At 37.5% G+C, this 23,870-nt stretch overlaps 1 protein-coding gene across 4 annotated transcripts in view; it reads left to right on the top strand.

Annotated features, from left to right (window-relative positions):
- XRCC4 (X-ray repair cross complementing 4) overlaps nucleotides 1-23,870 on the top strand; it is a 188,336-nt gene that overhangs the window by 81,005 nt on the left and 83,461 nt on the right. For all 4 annotated transcript variants that reach the window (XM_065860956.2, XM_065860955.2, XM_071801747.1 and 1 more), the window contains 3 exons: nucleotides 1,443-1,609; nucleotides 7,853-8,005; nucleotides 8,683-8,786. In XM_065860956.2, the coding sequence (XP_065717028.1) occupies nucleotides 1,443-1,609; nucleotides 7,853-8,005; nucleotides 8,683-8,786 (424 nt within the window). The remainder of the gene's footprint in view (nucleotides 1-1,442; nucleotides 1,610-7,852; nucleotides 8,006-8,682; nucleotides 8,787-23,870) is intronic.

Genomic DNA, 23,870 nt, shown 5'->3' with positions numbered 1-23,870 from the left:
ATGCCACAACAGTTATTTTAGTCCTTTTAATAATTACAAAATGCAAAAGAATTCCCCTTCTCCTTCCATGTACCTTTTACCAGCTCAATGTTTCTGCAGGCATTGCCAGTCAAAGTCAAGTCATTTTGATGCCTGTAACCTGAAAGATCTGATTCTGTTGTAGTTTAAGCTGCCCAAAGTCTGGGTTGTGTCATCCCACCCTCTCTGCTTTTCTCTGGGTCAGTTCCCTCAACCAGTTTTTTGTTAAGCTGGGCGAATGGTGTTGCTGCTGGAGGTGGAGAGGTGTCAGAAAAGCCCCTATGGCTTCTGTAGGCTCTGTTGGCTGTGGCAGTGTACCTTAAGGTAGTTCAGATTCCCCATCATTTACCCACTCCAGAGCCCCAAAATCAGGTCCTACACTTCGGGTCTGCTGCTCCTAAGTTAACGTGTGCAACCCTGTTCAAGCAGCCTTAGTGTCTTCCTTCTTCAGTGTCTTCTTCAGCTGCCTCATACTCTGACATTGAACATTTTTTTTATATCCTTGTATCTTCACCCAACTTTGCATATTTATAGCTTAGCTGATACTGTTTTGTGTGTATGGCTTGAACTATTCCTCCTTTAACATAATAGAAACAACAGTTTTCTGTTTCTGCCAAACCAGGCAGAACAAATCTTTTCAAACCTCTTGTATATCCCGTATAACTTCCTCATTGGTGAAGAAATGCAACTATTCATTATAGATCCTATCCTTTAGTCTCATTGAATTATTGAGGCTACCTATTTGATTGAAGGACTCCTTTTATTTTTAAGAACTTGCTGTCTGAGCCCTGAAGGGGGAAACTAGTTGTGGATTAGTTTTCATCCATCAGGAGCATGCAGCCATTATAGAGAGGTGTTTGTAGTGCTACTTTAAATCAAAGGTAATTAACGCTGATCTATCAGTAATATTTATGCGGTTATATTGCTGCTGTAGGTACCAGACTAGGCAGCAAGTTACATCAACTAGTTAATGGGGCAGATGGCAAGAAAATATTAGCGGTACCGTTAGGTTTTCTGTTCCTGTGGTTGTGCATTACATCAAAAATGCTTTTTATATAAAACGTGGGGTTACACCTTTGTGCTACTGACTCCTCTGATCTGTACAAGAGCAGGCTGTTGCTATATCATGTTATACTTGCTGTGTGGCTTCTCTCTTCCTGCCCATTGGAAAGTATGTCAGTGCTTATGTCCTGTGCCTTTTGAAAGGCAGGTGACCATTAAGATGTATTTTCTGTGTAAATAGTTGGTGTGCAAATTATTACACATATTCTACAATTCTTGTGACGATCTTTTTATATCAGTTTGAACTAGAAGACTGTTAAGTACTTCTTATGCCTATTAAGTATGTATTCTAGTTTGCTGAAGTGATGTTTTGTGATGTTTCTAGTAGAGGTGAAGTAACTTGTCCTTTGCTTGTGTCCTAGTTTAGGCTTGGATCTCTGAAGCTACAGAAGGTTTCAAGTCCAGCAGAGGTGGTTAAGGAGCTGATCAGCTACTGCCTGGACTGCTTGGGAATGCTGCGGGCGAGAAATGAGCATCTGCAAAAAGAAAACGAAAGGCTTTTCAGCGACTGGAGTGATGTGGAGAAGCGGTAAGTCTAAAAGTGTATTCGCAGGCGAGTCTTGAGGAGATCACAATTACTTACGCTGTCAGCGCAGGCTTTACTGATGGGCACTTCTGAAGTCGTATACAGAAAGGAGCAGACAAATTTTGCTTCTATTGACAAGGTTTTGCCTCCAGTTATCTATAGCTCTTGTAGTTGTAGATCTCATTCCTGTGTCAAAGATGCAACTGGTATTACAAAATTTGCAATTAAAGCTGGTTTTAGCTTTATAAAGTAGGAAAAAATGTTACCTGTTTTCTGTGGAATCCTCTCCAGTTTCTTCAGGAAGCCTTTTCCTTTCCATTTGCCCAGGGAAGTGGTGAAGTCACCAGTGCTGGAGGGGTTTAACAGACTTGTAGATGAGGTTCTTAGGGACATGGTTTAGTGGGTGACTTGACAGTGTTAGGTTAGTGGTTAGACTCGATAATCTTAAAGGTCTTTTCCAACCAAAACAATTCTATTATTATTTTCTATAATTCTTAGGACTAGCAATTTAAATTATTTACATTTTTTGAATGAGAAATAAGTTGTAATTGCTTTAATCTCATTGCTTTGTCAAAACAACCAGAATTGGAAGATGAGTGTGTTGTTACAGGAAAAAGTACCATTATTTTGCAAGATATTTTTATAATTGCCATTGAATTTATAATCCAAATTGTCTGCCACTGCACTCTGTAGGGAACTTCTCTGTGCTTATGTCAGTTAGCATAAAACACTGAAAACATATAAGTCAGAGATTTATCTTTTTTTCTATAACTTTACCTGAAAAATCACACTTAGGAAGTTTTATGAGAGAATGTAGCTAATTGGCGTTAATTTACCTTGAAAAAGAGAGCTAACTTTTGGGAGGAGTTCGTTTCAGTTTCCCTCTCATTAAAATGAGTAACAGTTTCTCCTGACAATCTCCTTGACAAGCTTATGGCCTTCCTAAGCAGTGTTTTACTGCTGAGCAGTTTATTGAACAATAGCGTATTGTATAACCAGTATGCTGTACTGCATTACACGCTGATGTGTAATAGGCATTAGTGCTTGTATCAATTTCCATGGTGGTGTGGCACTTTTAAAGAGGAACCCCAAAGAAGAAAGTCACAGTTGCCTTGACAGCCTCTGCTCTCAGAAGCAGTGTATTCAGACTTGGAAAGCTGCTGTTTTTCTTTTGTATGTTTATATATTTGAACAGCTGAAACATGATTTTTCAAAATAAATGCTTAAAGGAGAATAAAAATAATTTTCATCTAAACAGTGTTGATTTTTCATGTTTTTGTTGTTTTTATTTTGTTTTAATTCTTTTTGCCGTAGCCCAGTCTGCCATGCTGTTTCTCTTTGCTATTTCAGCTCCAAGTGCTGGGCCTGGTTTGTTGTGAGTTTCTTGGAGCTGAACAAAAGCTTTGCCTGTCTTTGTTCAGTAGACAGGATTTGGGACTGCTTCACATCCTGTATCACTCACACTGAGTGGTGAAACATCAAATATACAGCACGTGATATGGAGAATTGTGCTCCCTCTTCGCCTGAAGCTAAGGAGCATCAGGTCCAGAGTTTCAGTCCCTGAAGTTCCCCTTGCTTAAAAATCTACCTTTTCAGGACCTCGTTAGGATTAAAAAATAGCACACAGACTTCTAAGAGCTGATTCTGTTCAGTTTAAGCATAGGGCACAGGATGGAATAATTCAATCATACCCCTTTTGTTTCCCTGCTTAAATTTTCCTGACGATCGTGAAGGTTTTGTGAGCTCAGCTCAGCAGCCTTGCCCTGTAGCTGTCTGGGTTCTCTTGAGGTTGTAAGCTCATTCTGCTTTCCATTTAGTCTGTGAAACGACAAGTTTCCTTCAGGAGGCTAAACTGGCCTCGTGAGCCATCCCTTGGCTTGAATCCCAGCTCTCCTGCTGCTGGTGGCCTCAATGCACATGGGTGTCCTCTCAGCTGTGAGCAGCCAGTGTGGTGGCAGCCCCGTGCTGGGGACAGGGCCATCTCCTGCCACTGCCCTCTGCAGTTCATCTTCACATAAAGGCAAAAGGCAGGAGCAGGGCAAAAACCCCGGTTAAGAGAAATCTCCTGCATCATCAAATTGCTACATTACTTACATACTCTAGTCCACACTGTGTGGCTGTGAGGTGTTGAGAGTGTTTCTGCTAGAACCTATAACTCCCTTGATTTCCATCTTCTTGCTTATTGTGATGACTTAAGTGTAGGATTTTACCTGGCTGACTGTTTCGCTGCTTTTAGGAAATGACCCATGTGTAGCTGACATCAGCATGAGAGTTATTGGCTAGCTGTACTCTTCAGCACTTACCTAAAAACATAAGATAAAAATTACTAAGACACTCTCTGGCAAGATCCAAATAGAGAGGCTATAGAAATTTTCAAAGAGATTATTCTGAAAATGCTGCAAGTGGCTGCCTGGCTGGGAGTGTGTGTGTGCACACTTCAGGGATGGATGAGTTAAAATATCAAAGCAGGAATAGCTGTTGTTTTCATTTGAGATGGTAAGTGCAAAGTAATAATCTGTAGCAAAAAAAAATCCTTGGCCAATAAAACACAAGTTAAATTTCTGATTTGGGTGTGGCATGTATTTTGTATCAAACATCTAAAATCGGTGTAGACAAGCCGAAATCAAAATAACAGCTAATTTATTTTGTGGTCAACTGTAGTGACAGGATATTTAAACCAAAAACAGCTTATAAAAATGCAGGCTAGGTAGTTTGGTGCTTGGAACTGTTTCTTCAGCATTAGCTCATCAAGATTCAATACCATTGCCAATGTTGGGGGAAGGGTGAATCTGAAATATAATAGATCCTTGCTGCAAGGCCAGTAATTATCTCAGAGCACTGAGAATAAGAATAAACAGCAGAGAAGTTGAATTTTTTCTTTATAGTACTGGAACATGGAAAACATATAAATGCCATTCAGTTCCATAGTTCACGTTAACCTCTGCGGAGCACGCGTGATTTCCCTACATTTGGGCAGCACTTAAGAGCTGGACAGTTACCTTATTTTCTCAGTTACTAATCATAACCATTCCTAATAGTAGCTGCTTTCTGTAGGCTGTGCAAGCTATGGATGGCCCTCAGCTTGGGCATGTCTGGCACATTAAAAGCATTGCACTTAAATAACAGAGAGACCTAAGAGTATAGAAAGTGGGAAGCACATGCAAATAAGACACACATCACTCTAGCCATTAACTTCTGTTTATTTTCCTTGTACTTGAAAGTTGTATTTGAGAAGAGCTTGCTTCTTTATTTGGCCTGGGGAGATGGTGTTTTACTGAGACAAATCACAAGCATGTGATGGATTGCAGTGAAAGGTTGTGTTTGAGACTGACGAGGAATTGGAGCCAGCTTTCCTTAGTGGTCATGTAATTCAGGTGATGCATGGCTGAGTGAATCCTAAAGGCTCTGCAGAGCTACAGCCAGAGCCACCCCCCACACACATACATTCTGCATAATTAATGCATCCCTGTTCCCAAGCAGCCAAGGACTCTGGCTTTTTACTCTTCCAATTTTTAACTTGCAAATATAACATTAGTGTAATCCTGTTTTACACTAATTGAATGTTATGCGAAATTAATGTCATGTCTGGAGAACGTATTTATATATGAATTGCTTTAAACAACAGGACAAAAATCAAAAAGGTGTTCATGTAAATGAAAGCAATCATATACGATTAACTGATGGCATACTACTAATTGATTTTGCCTACAGGGAACAGTTAATATTCTAATCTATGCATATAGTCAGTATGTATATTTCAATATGCTAATATCATGCCCCAGGGCCTGAAGAAATTGGCTAGTCTTGCAATAGGCTCCTGTACTGTACTTCTTCAGGTCCGGGCAGCATCAGCTTTACTTCATTGGGAGGTTGCAGTTATATGGATTTTCATCAGTGGATGTCTTATATGACACCTCTTTAGCTAAATGAGTGAAATGTCTCACTGTAACTAAACCAGACTCAGCTCCTCCGACACTAACCAGTCCATTGGCAAAATAAAACCACAGCAGTAAGCACTTTCTTTAGTTAGTATTGTTTTCTGTGTGGGAAAGGGGACTTTTCTGTAGGGTTTGATACAGACAGAATTACCATATTTTATACTAAATCCTTGTTTTCTATTTTTACGTGTACAGACAAATTTAGTTTCAAGCATGTAAATGGCAATTTACCCAAGAGCTATTTTTTTTTTAATCCATGTTTTAAGGGCTGAATTCTGCTTGATAAGTGGGCAGCAATTCCTGTCCTTACCCTTCTCCTTCCATGAGCTGGTCAAGGCACTTCTGGACCCTGTATTAGGGTTTATGATTCTTTGTGAATTCTCAATTTGTTGCCCATTAAACAGTTAACTTTCTTTTTGTAGGTGGAAAGTCTCCTGGTAGTTGATTAGTACGTATGATCTTTCATTTAAGAATTATTGAAGCGATCTATATGGAAATGATGTTCTGCTATTTGCATTTAAATTAGATGAATTATTTATCAACTATCAAGCATATCCCTAAAGCATTGCATACTAGACTTAATACTTCATGAGAATATTTTCTATTGTCCTTCTTACATCATATATGGTTTTGAACTATGAACAAAATAATCAGTATTTATATAGGAAGTCTCTTGAAATGTCTTGCCTTATAAATTACTGTTTTAGAAAACTATTATGTATTTGGGTTTAATAACAAAGGAAGCCACCTGAACTCTCTTGAAAACAATATTGTTTATAGGTTATGACTACTTGCTATAGTACTGTAGTTACCATGATCAATATTATCAAGATTTTTAATTGCTTGTTATGAACACAACTTCTAAAATGTTTGTGGCTCAACCCATGAACTAAAAAGTTATGAAATTCAATAAGTAAATATAGGATCTCATTTGCTACAAGTAATTTCATTTATTGTGCTCATGTTTGCTTGTATTCCATTTTGCTTTGCTTGAGACAGTATGCATCACTATTCTTGTTTATTTCCATTGTGTTTCATTGTACTGACACCAGCCTACCTACAGGTGCACATTAAACCTTTAAAAAATGATGTAATATTTTAGTTTAGAGATGATAAATAAGAGCATTTAAAACATTTTTATATATGTTGCAGGTGTTTAGCTGTCTACTAAGTAAATGTGATTGGTTCAGGGGAAAAAAAAATCTCCCCAATGTTGGCTGGAAGTTTACCAAGACCTCAGCTCTGTGTCTGCGTAGTTTGAAATGAAGTCTGCAGCACCAGAGTGAACAGCATTGTATTTGTCTGAATACCTGTCAGGGATTACAGTTGCCATCAGGCGTTGCTGCCCGGTCCTGCTGAGCTTTGCCAGGAACTGGTTTCTGTACCTTGCCAGCTAACCAGAACCAGACGTGCAAGGCTGTTGATGTAAAAATGGTCTGGCAAAGGTCTGTGTCACCCACATTCCCTGAGAGTCCTGGCAAGGAAAGATTTCTGGAGGTGTCTCACTTGCATGAAGTATTTGCTCATCATCTCAGGCCATGGTGGAGTAGAGTTGCTTCTTCCCTCTCTTTTCCCCTTCTTTCTCCCCTTCTTTCTCCCCTTCTTTCTCCCCTTCTTTCTCCCCTTCTTTCTCCCCTTCTTTCTCCCCTTCTTTCTCCCCTTCTTTCTCCCCTTCTTTCTCCCCTTCTTTCTCCCCTTCTTTCTCCCCTTCTTTCTCCCCTTCTTTCTCCCCTTCTTTCTCCCCTTCTTTCTCCCCTTCTTTCTCCCCTTCTTTCTCCCCTTCTTTCTCCCCTTCTTTCTCCCCTTCTTTCTCCCCTTCTCCCCTTTCTCCCTTCTTTCTCTCTCCCTTCCTCCGATACATTCCTAGTCAGACTGTGTGGTCCAGTTATGGGACCTGTCAGGCTTAATCATATCTGTTTGTAATCTCATTATGTGTACCCTGCTATGCTATGTGCACTGTGGTGAATTCACCATTGAAACTAAACAACACTTGCCTATTTAAACTTTAGTCGTCTCAGATGCATGTGTGCAGGAACTGACCAAAAAGAAAAGCAGGAAGAGAAAATTTTCCCCTTGGAAACTTTCCCCTTTTGGTAGTAAAGTTAATTGCAATTTTCTGTGAGGGGGAGAAAAAAAAAAAAAAAGAAAAAAGTTTATTCTTGCTTGTTTTGGACCTACAATGCTGGACTAGTTCATGGATTGGTGTGGGTATTTCTGTAATAGGAAGGCTGGCCTTGATACAGAATGTTTTTTCCAGGAAACAGAGCATTTTAAAAATAAATAGTGTAACAATAATTTTACATTGTAGGCTGGAAAAATGTGTGGAAGCGAAAGAAGAACTAGAGGCAGATCTTTATAACCGGTTTATTTTAGTGCTGAATGAAAAGAAGGCAAAGATAAGAAGCTTGCAGAAGTTGTTGAATGAAGCTAAAGAATCTGCAGCAGATGCCAAATGTACAAGGTATTTCCTAATTTTCCTGAGTTACTTGGTGTCATACTTGATGCATATTTTAGTTTAGTTTAGATTCCTTTTGTTTGGCTCTAACAGTGGGTGATAACTCTTCCTGGATAAGTACTTGGTTATCCAAAACAATACTGTTAATCATAAAAGCAGAGGATTCTTTGTCGTGTCACTGCAAATAGCAGCATATTGGTTTGGATGCTGTAGCCAAGAACTAAATATTCAATGAATCTGTCCTCTTCTTTTTTTCTGTTCCAGTTGATTTTTTCAGTCAGAATATGTCTCTGCTGTTTCCATATGTCGTACTTTCATATGCACTCTCCCTGGATTATTTGATTCCTTTTGTCCTTTTGGAAATCAAGTATCGAAATCTAAATGTTTTTATTTACTTTGGATTTTAAAAATATCCAGAGAAAATGAATCTTTATAATGCTACAACACTATGCTATTTTTATCCTACTTTTTTTGTATCTTAACTTACCTTTTATTGTCTGTCCTTGTATATAAATATGCTGAGCTGTTCAGCATGGGGACTTCATGTTGACTTGTATCAGCTTGCATTGCCTCTCAGTGCAGAAATAATTACAAATTCTTTGCAGGAATAATAGATTGCGAAGATGTACGTGCTTTTTTCTTTTTTCTTTTATTTTTAATTTATTTTTCTTTTCTTTCCCTAGGGATAGTATAGCTACCACTGAGATGGCTACAGGGACGGAAAATGACTATGATGGCAGCACTGATGAGGAAATTGAAAATTTAACACGGGCCTCATTACCATCAGGTAAGACAGAATGTATTGTCTTTGGGGAATATCACGGACAGGCAATTCAATTTTTTGTGAATAAACCTTAATGAAGACAAAATACTACCTGACAAATTGCTCTGTGACAAGCCAACCTGCAAGCCTCAAAAAATATCTTTCTTGAAGCAGAATATAATACTGGCATTTTCAAATTAGAGAGAGAAAGTTTAAAATCATGTTGCACAAGTGAAGGCACTGTCATTTCTTCCAAAATGACAAATTACATACTTTGCACAACTAATGACAGTTTAGCAGTATCTGAACCATCAACAATTCCATTTTAAATTCTAGGAATCATGATGTGTATGCAAAGATTGCTAAAATGTAAAATCTAGTTCCTGACAGTTTCAATAGTGTTTAAAAAGGGAAAAGAGGAGAGATCTAATGGCTATAAAAAGACCTGTGTCCATAAATGGAAGAAAAATGTATTTATAGCAGTATTAATTTTAATTTCTCAGTGAATTTTTGACCTCATGATTGTGCTCGTCAAACTTAATTTGACTTAGTTTTCCAGGGCTAGAGACTTGTAAAGTGTATGGGGTACAGCAATTACCCATGCTACAATACAAGATATTTAGCTGTGAAGTAGCTAAAAGTTATAGAAATTTTGGCAAAGTAGTAGGAATATGCAAGACAAATGCTATCCACGTTTTAAAACTGCATTGATGCTGCCTATATAGCTTTTATACACTTCATGTCTGCGAAGTTTGCTATGGGTTCTCTCACTGGAGCTTTCTATTTCCACCATAAGTAAAGGTAATCAAGACAACTCATTACAACTGTTTACTGTGCATGCTGGGAACCAGAAGTCTCCAAGACCTCAATACCAGTGGTGTTCAGTTTTGTAGCTCAGATGAGCCTGTTTGTTGAGGACTTTCTAATATAATAGAAAGTAGGCAGAGCTTCAAACAAGTCTAGAAAGTTGCAATTATGGAAAGAAACCATTTTGTGTTGTACTATGTTCTTCAGTTCAGAAATCTTTGCCTTCAAGTGCTGTTTGGTCAGTTCAGATAATATAGGGGATAAATAGTTTACGTTTAGCAAAAAGGCAAGGAAAGTGGAAGGTGTTGGTTATTTTCATAGATTCAGTGGGACTTAATTAGCTCAGGGAGAGTTTTGAGACAGACAGTTAAAAATTTAAAAATTGGAACAAACCCCACAGCCATACTCAAGCAATCATGAGGGACTGGATTGATAAATGGTACAGGAAAACAACTGCAGCTATATTTTTATTTGAGTTGTAAACAAAAATGTGCTTTCTTTTGCCTTTGAGGGATACAATACTCAGGATTTTTCTCATTACTACAGAGTTCTTTCAACTGAAAGATTTGCAAATAATATGAAGACTATAAACTTAATCCTTTGGATAACACACTCAAGTTTTTCAAGGTAATGGCATTCTTGAACCGGCACAATGAGTATCGCTTAGGTCAATTGATACTCTTCCTGTGTACACAGCTTTCTAATTCCACGGACAATAGAAAAGCACAGATAGAAGTGAATATCTTATTGTGGTCTAGGATTTTCACATGCAACAAGAGGTCTGAAGCACATTGTGTCTCTATGAAGAAGATAGATTCAGGGGTGAGTAGCCTGAGACAATAATGAAGCTCATAGCTACATCAAGTGTCAAGGACTGTAAGGCATAAAAGATAATTCACATATTTGGTATTTTTCTGTTTATCTGTAGTTTTCCTGTCTCTTAGTCCAACATGACATTTCTTTTCCTTTTGGATTTGTAATGTCATTGTGTGGGATGCAGGAGGCAATGAGAACTGAAGGATTTTTGGGAAGGTTTTAGTATATAGAGATGAAAGCCACAATCAAGAGAGATCATAATTTAGAAACTGCCTTGAAAGAAAGTGAAGGCAGGTGTCTATACAAACACATATATACATATTAAGCATACATTTGTATATGTGCATGTCCAAAATTTAAAAACTTGATGCTTGTTGTCATAAATGAAAAGTAGGAACTGCAGGAGGTGGCTGAAGAAAGCCGTGTGATATACAAGGCAGAGAATCTGATGCCAGGATGCAGAAGGTCAGAAGCCAGTCTTCAAGTCACTTGAGAACATATGGAGCTGTTATTGTGCAATGATAAAAAAAAGTCAGTAGTAATTGAAAAAGCAGCCTTGTTCACTAAGTGCTTTTGGTCTGTGTTTAGAGGGCAAGACTAAACGTAGTTGTGTCATAATGTACTTCTGTTCTAGCAGCTAAGGGGGTTGTGAAACAGCAGCTGTGAAATCCAGAAATTTTAGAGTTATCTGGTCACAATATGTTGAACTGCAGAGTTTAAAAAGCTGCCTGGAAATTTTTCTTAGCTAGCAATATTTTCCTAGAGTTTTTGGGGCACTGGGGGCATACCAGGGGATTTGCAAAAAGCTGCCAGTATTTGCCAAAAGAAAAAGTAAATGAAATGGCTCATTCTGTTAAGAGGATATCAGCCTGGTGTTGATCCAATGCAAATATTGGAACAGGACTCAATGAATAAAAATATTAAGAAAAAGAATAAGAATGATTAATTCCAGTATCTGTAAAGGTGCAGAAACTGGAGATTGAAAACTCGGTACTCATGTCTTCTGTGATGAGATTACCAGCTGGCTGATGAATTAGTGAAGTAATACACTGACTTCCATATCATGCTGCACCACGTTTTAATGAAGAAATGGGAACATGGAAATAAACATAACACAGGATAAACAGATTCTCAAATGAGGTAATATGTCTATCTCATAAATGGAAAGATATCAATCCTTGTATCTGAGGAGTGTGAAATTGAAGATAATGTATATAAACCAATTTGCATTTTGTGATTCACCAACTACAAACAAATGCCTGCATTCTAGCACAGTGTAATGCTAGGATTTCCAGTCCTTTGACAGCTCCACTTCACTTGAGAACACCAAGAGTGTCTCAAGCTTTGCTTAGTCTGGTTCCTTCTGCCACATAAAGGTGGGTACCTCCAAGCGTTGCCAGTATCTTCCCCACACAGACCCATCTACTAAAGCCAAGAGCTACTCAAACAACTTCTGTGCTCTGCTCCATGTTGTACCCGTGCTGGCACGGTGGCACCATCCTGCCCGGCCTTGCAGGAGACAGCTTGGTCTTAGCCCAAATTAGGTCAGTTGTTCCCCATCTGACCTCTTATCAGTTTATAACTTCATAGTGCTACCTGCCTCACCTGATAGGGAACCACCATCTAGTGTAAGGATATTTTGGAAAAGAAAGAACATACGGAAAATTCTCTGAAGCAGTGATTACAAAAGAAAAGAGAAAAAAAAGAAGGGAAGAGAAGAGAAAAGAGAAGTGAAGAGGAAGAGTATTAAAATAAATAAGCAATGTTAGGGTAAAAGGGACTTTTGAGTCAATACTTGATTTGGCCCTTTAATGCAGTGCTGTATCAAGTTTGGACATCAAGATTTGAAGAAAAATGTTAGCAAGTTGGGGACAACAAAGTTGTGATAACAATGGAGGGATTAGCAAATGATTTAAATGAAATCCTGCAAAGGATCCTAAATGATCATTGTTTTTGTGGTCTAAAAGAAACTACATTGCAAAATGATGTGATGGTGGATAGTCTTTCTGTCCAGCAGATATAAGCGTTTAATGAGCTTGAATAACTGGAACTTAGCATTAGACAGAGACAATTGTGGGATATTATTCCTGACAGGTTAATTAACTGTTGGAACAGTTTAAAGTGGGTTATGATGTGTTCTGTCCATCACTGCCAGCACTGAAATCCTAGTGGCATGCCTTTAATAGAAAGACAGGATCTTGTTCAGATAAGCGTGAACTCAAAAGAGTGATTCAACCTATCGTATGCTTGACATTGCAAGCAGCTGTTACTCTGACAGCTTTTCCTCAACAACAGCAGAAGAATCACAGAATAAAACCATTTCTTATGTCTTCCGTAAAAATAGGTTTACTTGCACATGAATTCTTAGTAAGGCTACCAGGTAGGTTTTCAACATTTGCAGAGCAGGTGGTTACATATATTTCTTCAGCTTCAAGTTTTGTGTTGAGGCCTTTTTCCTACAATAGCCATTAAACTGTAACCTAAAAGTTGACCTAAAAATTTAGGGTTTTGTCACTTAGAATACCATTTGTAGATGTGATTTATGGTTTGCTTTTTGACAGCAGTTTCTACTTCATAGCTTAAAGCCAAAATCAACTGTAATGTGGTAGGGTTTGTCTCTGAGCTAAATGCTGATGTAGTTAATGCTTTGTATTGTAAAACAACAAATTAAAATTGAATTAGTAAGTATTTTAGTGTAAAGCACTCAGGCAAACAGCTGAAAAGTACAACTTTTACGAATTAGTCCAACTTTTATAAATATTACTATAGATCTTTCTGTACAACAGATTTGTTGTATAGCTCCTATGAGCATGGGTGAAATTTATTTGACATATTGGTTACGATTGTGTATGTGAGATTGAAAAAGGCACACAACTCTCTTTTTCATTGCAGTTTAATAAATTCATTTCCAGCAGCTATCTGTGGTATGCCAGGTCCTTACAAATGCACGTGAGCTCTCGTTTGAGAGGTGCTGCTCCGCAGGGGGGACGGGAAGGAAATTCTCCTACTGTTGAGTAGTTCTTCATAACTGAGGGGGTATGAATGTTTCTTGGGAGAACGGAGAGGCTCTTTTGGTTTGTTTTGTTATGTGTTTTACTCTGGAGTTGGTAAGATTCTAGCTGAGCCTCCAAAACGAAACCAGTTTTTGCTTTAAATACTGATACATCAACAAATTTCCAACAACTCTGCAGGTGCCTCATAATTGAGATGGCTGATGTGTTGTCCCGCTGTTTGAATCCTCCCTCACACATTACATCTAGTCTTGCAGTTCAACTCTTTAATCAAATATCTGACATTTTATTTAGCTTGATTGGTGTCTCTCATTTTCATTTTTAGGGTCATCATTTTTGGTTGAGACCATTAGGTTTTGTGGCAGTAGAAAGAATGATAGACATGCAGAGGTGAGAAGCACCTGGAGTAGGCCTGGAAAGATTGCAGAAAGGTGTTGATTGGAATAAGACTGTAATGTTTTTGTTCGGTTGTATTTGTTGTTGTTGTTCCCGCCCCCCCCCCCCCCCCCCCAAAAAAAAAAAAAAGGCTGCAAATTGCCAATCTGTATTTCCCCTAATCCACAGGGTTGACTTGCTGACTCAGCATGATACCACCACACTGATGCAAGAAGTTTCTGTAATTTTAGAATGCAGAAACCCTTATTCTGACTAAGGCCAATGCAGAACACAACCTAGCTGTTATTGATCCCTCTTTCTGCTGCTCCATGCTAAATGTTACGATTGCTATTTACTCTGCTTATAGAGACCTTCCTCCTAAAGGGCCTAAAATGACAGTAAGGTTATCAGACTAAGAAAACATCACTTGATGCCATGATTCGCAATCATGTCTCTGTCATACAAATGAAACTGTTTTATTTACTGAAAAATACTTTCATGGTCCATATGTCAGGAATCTTTTAAAACAGCAGTAAGGACTGGGTGAATATTCGCCACTTGTGCTTCCTTCTCAGGAGCGTGAAAGGCAGATGAAGGGTAATAGTTTCCCTCTTCACAGTGTTTGGAAGAAGAACAGAGAAGGTTATTCCTCTTCCCAGGTATATGATGAAACTGCAAGAAAAGATGTTATATACTGAAATCTATAATAGATGTGAAGAGTAATATAGGAGATGGGAGATAAGCAATGGAAGAAGTTATTTTACAATTTGGTATTGTTATTTTCAGTTATAATGCTATTATATGTGGCTGCCTGTAGACAAAAGAAAGCTACTGGGCACCAATTTGTAGCCAGCTTGCTTTCTCTTTCTTTTGTTTTCTCTTGCCCATGACTTCTTTAGTCATATTTCACATGGAAATCAGTGGAAGTTATTGCTCCCTGAGGTAAGGAAGGATCTCATTATCTTTCCTATTAAATGAGGTTTTATGTTCTATGTTTCTTGCTACATGTATGAAAATATTCCATATGAAGGGAATCCTCAGACTTTCAACACTGATACTTTTCCACACGTTTGATGATGAAGACACATGCAAAATTGATTATAATAAGTTCACTATTATGCCCAAAATAAAGAGCAAACACCTTGCCGTTTTCCACTGTTTTGCTGTGCAAATGTTCTCCTCCCCTTCATTCGAGTTCCTGCCTTGGGGATTACACGATGTGCCTTCAGGAGGCTATAGCTCTTTAAATTTAATTAATTCTCTTGTGTAGTCCAAATGGATGGCTTGATACTGTTGATTAACAGGCTTTGATCAAAGTTATTAAAAAAAAAATTCCTATTATAACAGCACCCGAATGTGCTGTAAAGTTAAAGTTCAATCTGTGAAGGCTTCTCTTTTGAAGCCTATTTTAAGGTGTTTTAGAACTTGGTCATTTTAATTGACTTCAGGCTTAAATTATTATTTTATTTTTTTGTCAAGCTATAGCTGGAAATGGTTCATCACAAGGTATAATCTCATTTCTCTTTCCCTTAAAGCTGTAGATACCTTTTTTCTGAAACTTGATAATGATCCTTTTTTTTCCCTTTACTTAGACTGATAGTTTTATGCCTGTGAAACATCTGCATTTGCCAAACTGTTTCCCTTTGTGTTATACCAGGTGCCATGGTCAAAATGCATTTGCAGCACAACTACCAATATATGTTTCATGTTCCTTTAGAAATCCTCTTATGAATATTGCACTGAGAGGTATTTGTAGGATATTACTTTAAAATATTACTATGAAAATTATCAAAATTGCTTATAACCCTGCATACACCTTCTTATTGTGTGTACTTCAGTATAGAAAGTGATGTTGTTACCTCTAAATGAGTCATTATTTATTCTCTGTGGTTATATAATAACAGTGATATAATAATAATGGATTTATGCTTTGGTAAGAGTGTTGCAGATTACTAAATTGTGTGTAGAGTACCTACTGACCAGAATACAGGCTAGGTATAACAGCATAGACTAATATTAAATAAAAAAAATATTTGTTGTTGTATTATCTACATATTACTAAATGTTACGTATGAAGGAACTTGATTTTCTAGACAAGCTGTAAATTTTTTTTGAGTGTAGTTAAAGCTCTGCTTAAATCATCAGACTTACTGTCTATCAGATTAAAGTTAAATTGTAAGGCTCCGGTTTTAGAATTGTTTCCAGTCCAAGCTGGAAATCTCAAGCTTATTGCAGTTCCATGAATACATTTTTTTTTCCACTCAAAAACAAAGCTAGTTTGAACAGTTCAACAACGTACATTTTGAACAGAAGTGGAATTATTTCATATTTTCTTTGAGTTTAATACATCCATGCAAAGAGGAACAAATAACATAAAGTTCCAGCCATAAAAAGAAAAAAAAAATCAAAATAAAATCATTAATGAAGCACTAACTTTATAAATTTTATCTTATTCCATGAATAAACAGGTGTTCCCACTAAGGAAGCAAACTCTCTATATGTTTGTACCCAGATTGCTGGAGTTCTAATGTTCGCTCTACTTCTCTTCAAACTGATTTGTACTTTGCTATGGCTCGAGAGCCTGAAAGTCTTAAGAAGCATTAGGCAGAGATAACAAATCCTCATTGTGTTTATGTAGAGTACCAGCACGTTCCTGTGAGACACATAAAGGAAATATAGACCCTCCTTCTGTTCTTGCTCGTATTTCACGCCAATTTGACATGTACCCAGCAGGCTGTAATTAGAGCAGAGCTGGACATAAATTCTGTGAGTCAAGGCAGTTTTGCACTGAGCATGCACATTCTGATACTTGTTTCCTTTGCAAAATCCTGTAACTTGACCATCTGCAAAATGGCACTGGTTCAGTGGGACCCTTTCTTTGCTTTTTTTTGTCTTGTGAACTACAGAAGACCGATTTCAACACCCATTGGTTGAGAATGTAATTCGTCGGTTGTGAAACTATAGCAATTGTGGTGCTGGAGCAGTGCCACAAACAGCCCTGCTCTGTTTCAGCCTCCTTCAACAAATAGTTAAAGAACAACTGCTTATCAGGTAAATAGGAAACTTCTGCCAGTCATCAATAACCTGCCTGGCGAAATCCCCATTCTAACACTCCTGGTTGTTCTTGTGTTTTTAACTCACAGATTCTGTGTGTATTTCTTTTGTAATTAAAATAACTAGCAAAAATTATTCTTATCATACCAAAATATACTTCAACACATGTGTTATGGACCATAGAAATTAACAAATGCAAAGTACAGTGACAACACTGCTTTATTTTCATCTACACAAACCTGCCAATGAAACCACTCTATCACACAGTTCCGTTATGAACTTCATGCTACGTACCTGCTTTAAACAATTCTTCGAGTTGCAGGTCATAAATTGGTTCACCAGAAGCTACACTCAGACGTTTACTTTTCCTAGGGTTTATTTTGGAAAGGTAAAAGGGAGCGAGACTTTTTCTTTTTTTTTTTTTGCCTTTTCCCTCTTCTTTTCCCTCTTCTTTTCCCTCTTCCCTCTTCTTTTCCCTCTTCCCTCTTCTTTTCCCTCTTCCCTCTTCTTTTCCCTCTTCCCTCTTCTTTTCCCTCTTCTTTTCCCTCTTCTTTTCCCTCTTCTTTTCCCTCTTCTTTTCCCTCTTCTTTTCCCTCTTCCCTCTTCTTTTCTCTCTTCTTTTCCTCCCTCTTTTCCCTCTTCTTTCCTCCCTCTTTTCCTTACTTTTCCTAGGGTTTATTTTGGAAAGGTAAAAGGGAGCGAGCCTTTTTCTTTTTTTTTTTTGCCTTTTCCCTCTTCTTTTCCCTCTTCTTTTCCCTCTTCCCTCTTCTTTTCCCTCTTCTTTTCCTCCCTCTTTTCCTCCTTCTTTTTTGTTAAAGGGTGTTTTATTTTATCAAGAGTGTTATGGTTTAACTACTTTTAGTGTAAATAACGATCAGGTCTAATAATGGGAATATTTTGTGTTCAGTTCACAGCGTTTGCTATGGTAGTTACTTTGTGCATGTTTATAAAGCTATGTGGTTGCTTTTGGTGTCAGGATGGTTTTATATAGACATCTAATTCAGAGAGGAAGAAAACACATCAATTATATTTAAGTATACTTCACGGTATGCTGAAAAAAAATAACTCACATGCAAATAGCACAATGCATTTGTATTCATTTCCTCTTGGAAATGTGGATGTACTTTGGAAGAGTTGATCTTGGGTTCAGCAATATCAGCTCCTGGAAAATTATCCTTTCATCAAAGAGGTTCTTAAGAAAAATGATTCCTGCAGGGGTACTGATAGCAAGTTCCTATAATCCTGAACATTGGGATAAAAGCCTTTATCCTCATCTATTCAATAGGCTGCATATCAGTGGCAACCAACAAAGCCCAGATACTGCAGATTCTTGCAGACCAGAGTCTTGTGTTCAGTGAGCAGCACATTCAAGCTAAATTTGCTGGCATGGCTTGAAACCTGTGGCTGTTGCACATTTTATAACAGCTCTTCTCACTTCAAGATGAATATTTTGTAGGTTCACTTCTTAATCTTCCTGTTCTGTGTGTGTTTTATCATGGCTGGTAGTGACTCAAGTAATCAAAAGTTTCCACTGCTGTTTACCCACACTGATTTTTTTTAAAATTATTTTTGTGTTTGTTTGTTTGTTTTTTCACAGTAACTATCTTCCCCTTCTGAATTTTGAGTGTTGCTTTCTCTGTAACAAAATGCTGGAAGGGCATTTACTCTGGCCACCTGGGTAACATTCACTGTAATAATTACCTTAATTACTTCCCAACTGTATTACAATGTCTCATTCGAGCAAACAGCCTATCTTGATTAAAAGCTGGGTTGCTGAACATTGCGCTATGACCTATGGTTGTTTCCTTGATTTATTACTTTTCCAGGTTAAAGCATGTACCCTTGTTTTTCTCAGCTAAACTTCACACTGTGAGTCTGGTAGGTCCTTGCTAGATTTAAGAGTTGATTTCCCTCTTAGAGTTTGGTTCCTTGGTCCTTTCAGACCCAGTGAATACTTGATTGAAAACATAGTTCACATCTAAAGAAATGTCAAAATCTTCATACTATGTAAAATAAGAATAGAAAAGTATTTTATTTTGTTTTAATTATTTTAAAATACTTTGATTAAGTAGAGAGAAATCCTTTTGCTCCCTGAGGTAAAAGTTGTTTGGTTTTGTTGTTTTTTTTTTTTACTTCTTACCTCTTTCTATCCTATGTTATGTTACTCTATCTCTTGTTATTTATGTCCATCTGCTATTTGTCCTTTTGTCCTTCAGCTTTTATTCTTCAAATAGCACACAGATCAATCTAAAAAAATATTGAGGCTGAGGTGATAAAATTGCATTAGAAAAAAAGCCGCTTTAAATAATAGCAATCCTAAATGTTAGCTCTGATAAACAAATTCCACATAAATCATTTGGCATGATGGCAGGTTTCTTGGAAAGCACATTTTTGTTGATCCTTGTACTGGAAAGCAAAGATCTCTTTTAATCTTTAGGATGAAAGTTTCTCCTCCAGCATCCTTTTCCTCAACCTGCATAACACCACATACATTGCATACGCAGGTTTCATGTTGAATATCAGGCATTCTTAAAACTTAAAAGGGAAAAAATGGCTTTAAAATAATTCAGAGACAATAGGCAGATTACATCTTTAATTACTACTTTAGTCTTTATGGCATGTTTTGCTATATTCTGCCTGTTTTTAAAGATTAACCTGTGTTCAAAGAGATCAAACGTTGGGTTACACACTCTGAAAGACAGCTTACTCACACGTGACCTGGTGGAGGAGAGACATTTTCAAAACTGGAGCTGTCAGCAGCATCTTACTGGTGTTTTTTTACTTACTGCATGAATTAAAGAGAACAAAAGATATAATGCCAAACCAAAAGCATCATAAACTCTATCTTCTGCTGCTTTAATGCGATGGAGATTAGAACTTAACATACCTGAAAAAGATAATGTATTACCTTATGCTTGCAAATGCCCCATTTTATTTACATAGCTGTTTATACATTTGATTTATTTTACTCTGGTATGACACATATAATGTGACAACTGATAACCCTTTGCAAAGAGCAAAATGGCAATTCATGAGGTTCACAGCTTCATATATGTATATATAGGAAAACAGGTGTAGAACCCACTCTCTAGTATTTTGCGGTATATGTTCTAAAATGGGATCATTTTTACTGTAGTTAAAGTCTCTATCTGAAAAGCTGTATGCTCATATAAAATGATGATATTGGTCTGTGCATCCTGAATATGACTCCCCTGTCTTAGAAGCTAAATACATAACTTTTCTTTAAAAATGGTAGATTTAAATACAAGCATGATCAGAAATGGGGTACTATTTCTGCACTTTTCATCTCCAGTTCACAATTTTTTACCTAGTGACAGTTTTTTCCGATATTCCTGTGCGACAGCAGTTAGTAGGTGTGATCTTCCTCACCTGGACTAATCATCATGCTGAAATCACTGGGTCTTCCTTTGTATTTTTCAAAAATTTGAATATAGTAGTTCACCTTTCCCAAGAAGCTATCCCTGTTAGTCAAGCTGCTAACCTTTTTTTCCCTTGTAGCTTATAAAATTGTCATTAATACATCATTTATAAGTCATTACCAATTCTGTCAGCATATAAAAAGACACAGTGCAGCTCCTTGCATACAAACAAAATCTGGATACTCAGTGAGCTGCTCAGTACCTGTTGTTGTAGAAATTTGTGTTACGTTTAGATACCTAAAAATAGATTTCAATGGGTGCCCTTTTTTAACTGTCTTTTCTTAAGGAATGTGGATTGAAATACAGGTTTTAGCCTTTTGTGTAGGTATCACTTGTGTTCAAAATTAGCATAATGAAAATGGAAAAAAGGTACATCTGTAAATGTTTGTATGTACCAGTGATTTGGAATATATTAAGAATATAATGAAAAAATAAAAATTACTAGTTATTGCACAGTAATATCTTAGCCTCTCTTAACCAAATAATTGCCTCAATTGTTTGAAAAACACGACCAATCAAATTAGTCTGCACTATTGATGTCCATGGCAGAAAACCAGTTTACTATTCCTCCCAATTAACTGCCAGGACATTCCTTTGTTTCATTTGAGAAGAGGGTTTATTTTTTATTTAGCAGAAAATATTAAACCTTCTTAGCACGAAAGTAAATAAGCACTTCACTGACAACTGTACGAATAGCTGGTAATTTCAAGTTTCAAGAATGACCAAAGTAATCTCTGTGGTTTCATTAATTAATCAGTCAATAGCCTGGAAAATTACTGAATTGCAACCAATTTAAGCAAGACCAACAATCTCAAATCCTTTATGCTCAAACTCCCGTAGAACAGGCCATTGTGTCTAGTTTTGGCCATCTTCAGAAAACAGCGTGGCCTGAGTGGGGAGAACAGTAAATATGACTTGGGGAGGAATAACTGGGTGGGAAAAATGTGGAATGCAGGCAAATAAGAAGAGACTGTATTTAATATAAATCTGCATTTAACACCAGTGGTTTATGGTGGTGTAAATTTTCTTACTCATATCTGAGATTACTTGACAAAACTGCTGATGCTGCACAAATCTCTGTCACATATGCTTTTGACAGTCAAATACTGGTTTTTATTCACCATCACCACCTTTTTGCAAAACAGAGGAACATTTTGTGTAATTTTCATACTTGCTGCCACATTCGTTTTCCTCATCATCCTCTTACCATAAACATTCTTTAGCCCATAGCCTTGTCACTAGTTAACCCATTCATGGCATGAAATTATTTTTTGTCTCTGTAAGGAACCTATTTGTTTCAGTTAGAGAAATAAACTCAACTTGTAGGAGAACACCTTCCAGCAGTGCTTAGACTGCTCAGCTCAGCTCTGCTCCAGCAGCTGAGACCTTGGATCTTTCAGGTCTGTTTACCTGCCCAAACTTTTGTTTCTGTTTATACAGTGCTGTCCCTAGATTTCTGTCCGCTGACCCTGCAAACTGCAACTGTCTCCAGCTGAATAAGGCAACAGCAGTGCTTGTTTGGAATCAGCCCTTCCGTGAGCTGTTGTCTTAGTCGGAAAAAAATATCTCTTTAATCTATAGCCATGAATTGGATTCTCACAAGGATACTCATTACTTAGGTTTCTGGGAGAGAAGGGTCAGGTCATGAGTATCTGATTGCCAGCAATTTCCTTAAGACCTTTCCTGGGAAACGTATGAGTCAGGCAATCGGAAGGCTTTGGAGTAGGAATTGAGAAACACTGTGTGAAACAAAGGGGTTAACCTGTTTGTAACCTCCAGGAGCTCTGGCATAAGGGTAATGTTGGTGTTCCAGGCACTCTCAGTTGCTTAAGGTTATTTACATTTTGTTCTACCATTTCCATATTTTGGGAATGCAGCATTCGCTGAAGACATTAAAGTAATTTATAAGAAAATATGCAAACCTGACCAAATCCAAAAAATAAAGCTGTTGTCTGTTCACTACTCAAAAGTAGTTGACTTCATTACACCTGACCAAATATTAACTTCTTTAGTTACACATAAAACTTGGTCTGGTTTAGGTACAGTATCATTAACTATATGGTTCACTCATAGCTCATCACTCCTGAAAGCATCAAAATATTTCATATGCAGTCTTTCAATTCAAACAAGACTTTCAGGATTTTGATGAAGATGAAAGCTTCAATACTGTATTTTCCTTAAGAGTTGAAGAGAGAAAGCCCATTATAAAAACATTCGCTCACTCCCCGGAAGTGAGACACTGACTTCTTGCATCATTGATCACTGTACACTAAGGGCGGTGTAAATGAAACAGATAGCAAAAAATACGGCTTCATTTGCAAGGGTGTATGTAGAATTATATGTCAGAGAATCTAACTGCTAGACTATGTGCATTAAGAAGGATCAATCAAAGTGGAGATCCCCACAGGCAACCTTGGAAAAATCTCACAGAAGGGCTGTTTGTCTCAAGCAGTTGCATTTTGTGAACCACCAGATGTATTTGGTTAATTAAGACATTTTTTTGTCAGCTTCCAATGATTCCTGTTTTCTAACTGTGAAAGGTTTGCAGCATTTTTTTGTTGGGTTTTGCAAAAACACGGTATTGATGTAGGAAAGAAAAAAATGAATGTACAATATGACCAGAATACTTAGTAGTAAATACTTTTCTTGGCCAATGCTTTTTCTTAAATCACTCAAAATCCAGGAAAAAAATAAATCTTTATATCTTCAATGGCTTTGATTTTTACCTGGCTGCTTTTCTTAGTGTGTAATTGCAACACAGCATATAACAGTTCATTTTACTTTTAGTCCCGGTGCTAAACAAAGCTTATTAATAAGGACTTTCATTTGACAAAAATCACCTGCCCCTCCACTTTCTGTGAAATGTCACTTGTATTAATTGCTTGGCATCAGCTTTCATCTGTATCCAAAGACGAATCTTCGTCGGCAGCTTATTCAAACGCTGCTTCTTGGTTCAAATTAGCGTTAAGACCATTCAGTTCATTACTTGTTCCTTGGTGAAGGTCTGTCTCTTACGCAGTTTGCTTTAATGGAGATGGATTGTAGGCTGCCTGAAGTTCCCTGATTTCCTCGCTTGAAAACAGCAAATCTGAGTCACAGTTCCCGGTGCTCCCTTGTTTTAAACTGTGTACCAAGGTGTGCTTAATAAACCTCCCTGCAAAACACCGCTGCTTGTTTGCGCGGCTGCTCCGTGAGAAATGGGTGTTTATGGAGGAGGTTAAAAACATGTCAATACTTGTCCTCCAGTTGAAGCCACTTGTAAATTACACCTGACTTTATTTCGGTCCTGTTCAGCAAAAAGGTCAACTCAAATGTTGTTACCTACCTTGATTTTAAAAAGAAAATGCTCGCTGGAGTAGCTTAGCCCTGTTCCTTAAAAGAAATTTATACTGTTAACAGGTGAGTTACCCTGGGGATACAGCACCCGACTTAACCGTCGACTTTAGGACTCTGATTGAATGCTCAGGTAACTGTGTGGTAGTTTGTTACTGACTTAAATCAGTTAAGACTCTTGTCTTGCTTGTGTTTGGAGTAGCACGTAAGATCTAAGTGGTGGATTTTCAGGAATATTACTGCGGTGGCCAGCTGGCTTACTGCAAACCAAA

Source organism: Patagioenas fasciata, chromosome Z, assembly GCF_037038585.1.
Source record: "Patagioenas fasciata isolate bPatFas1 chromosome Z, bPatFas1.hap1, whole genome shotgun sequence".
NCBI lineage: Eukaryota > Metazoa > Chordata > Aves > Columbiformes > Columbidae > Patagioenas > Patagioenas fasciata.
This window is presented reverse-complemented; position numbering and strand designations above follow the sequence as displayed.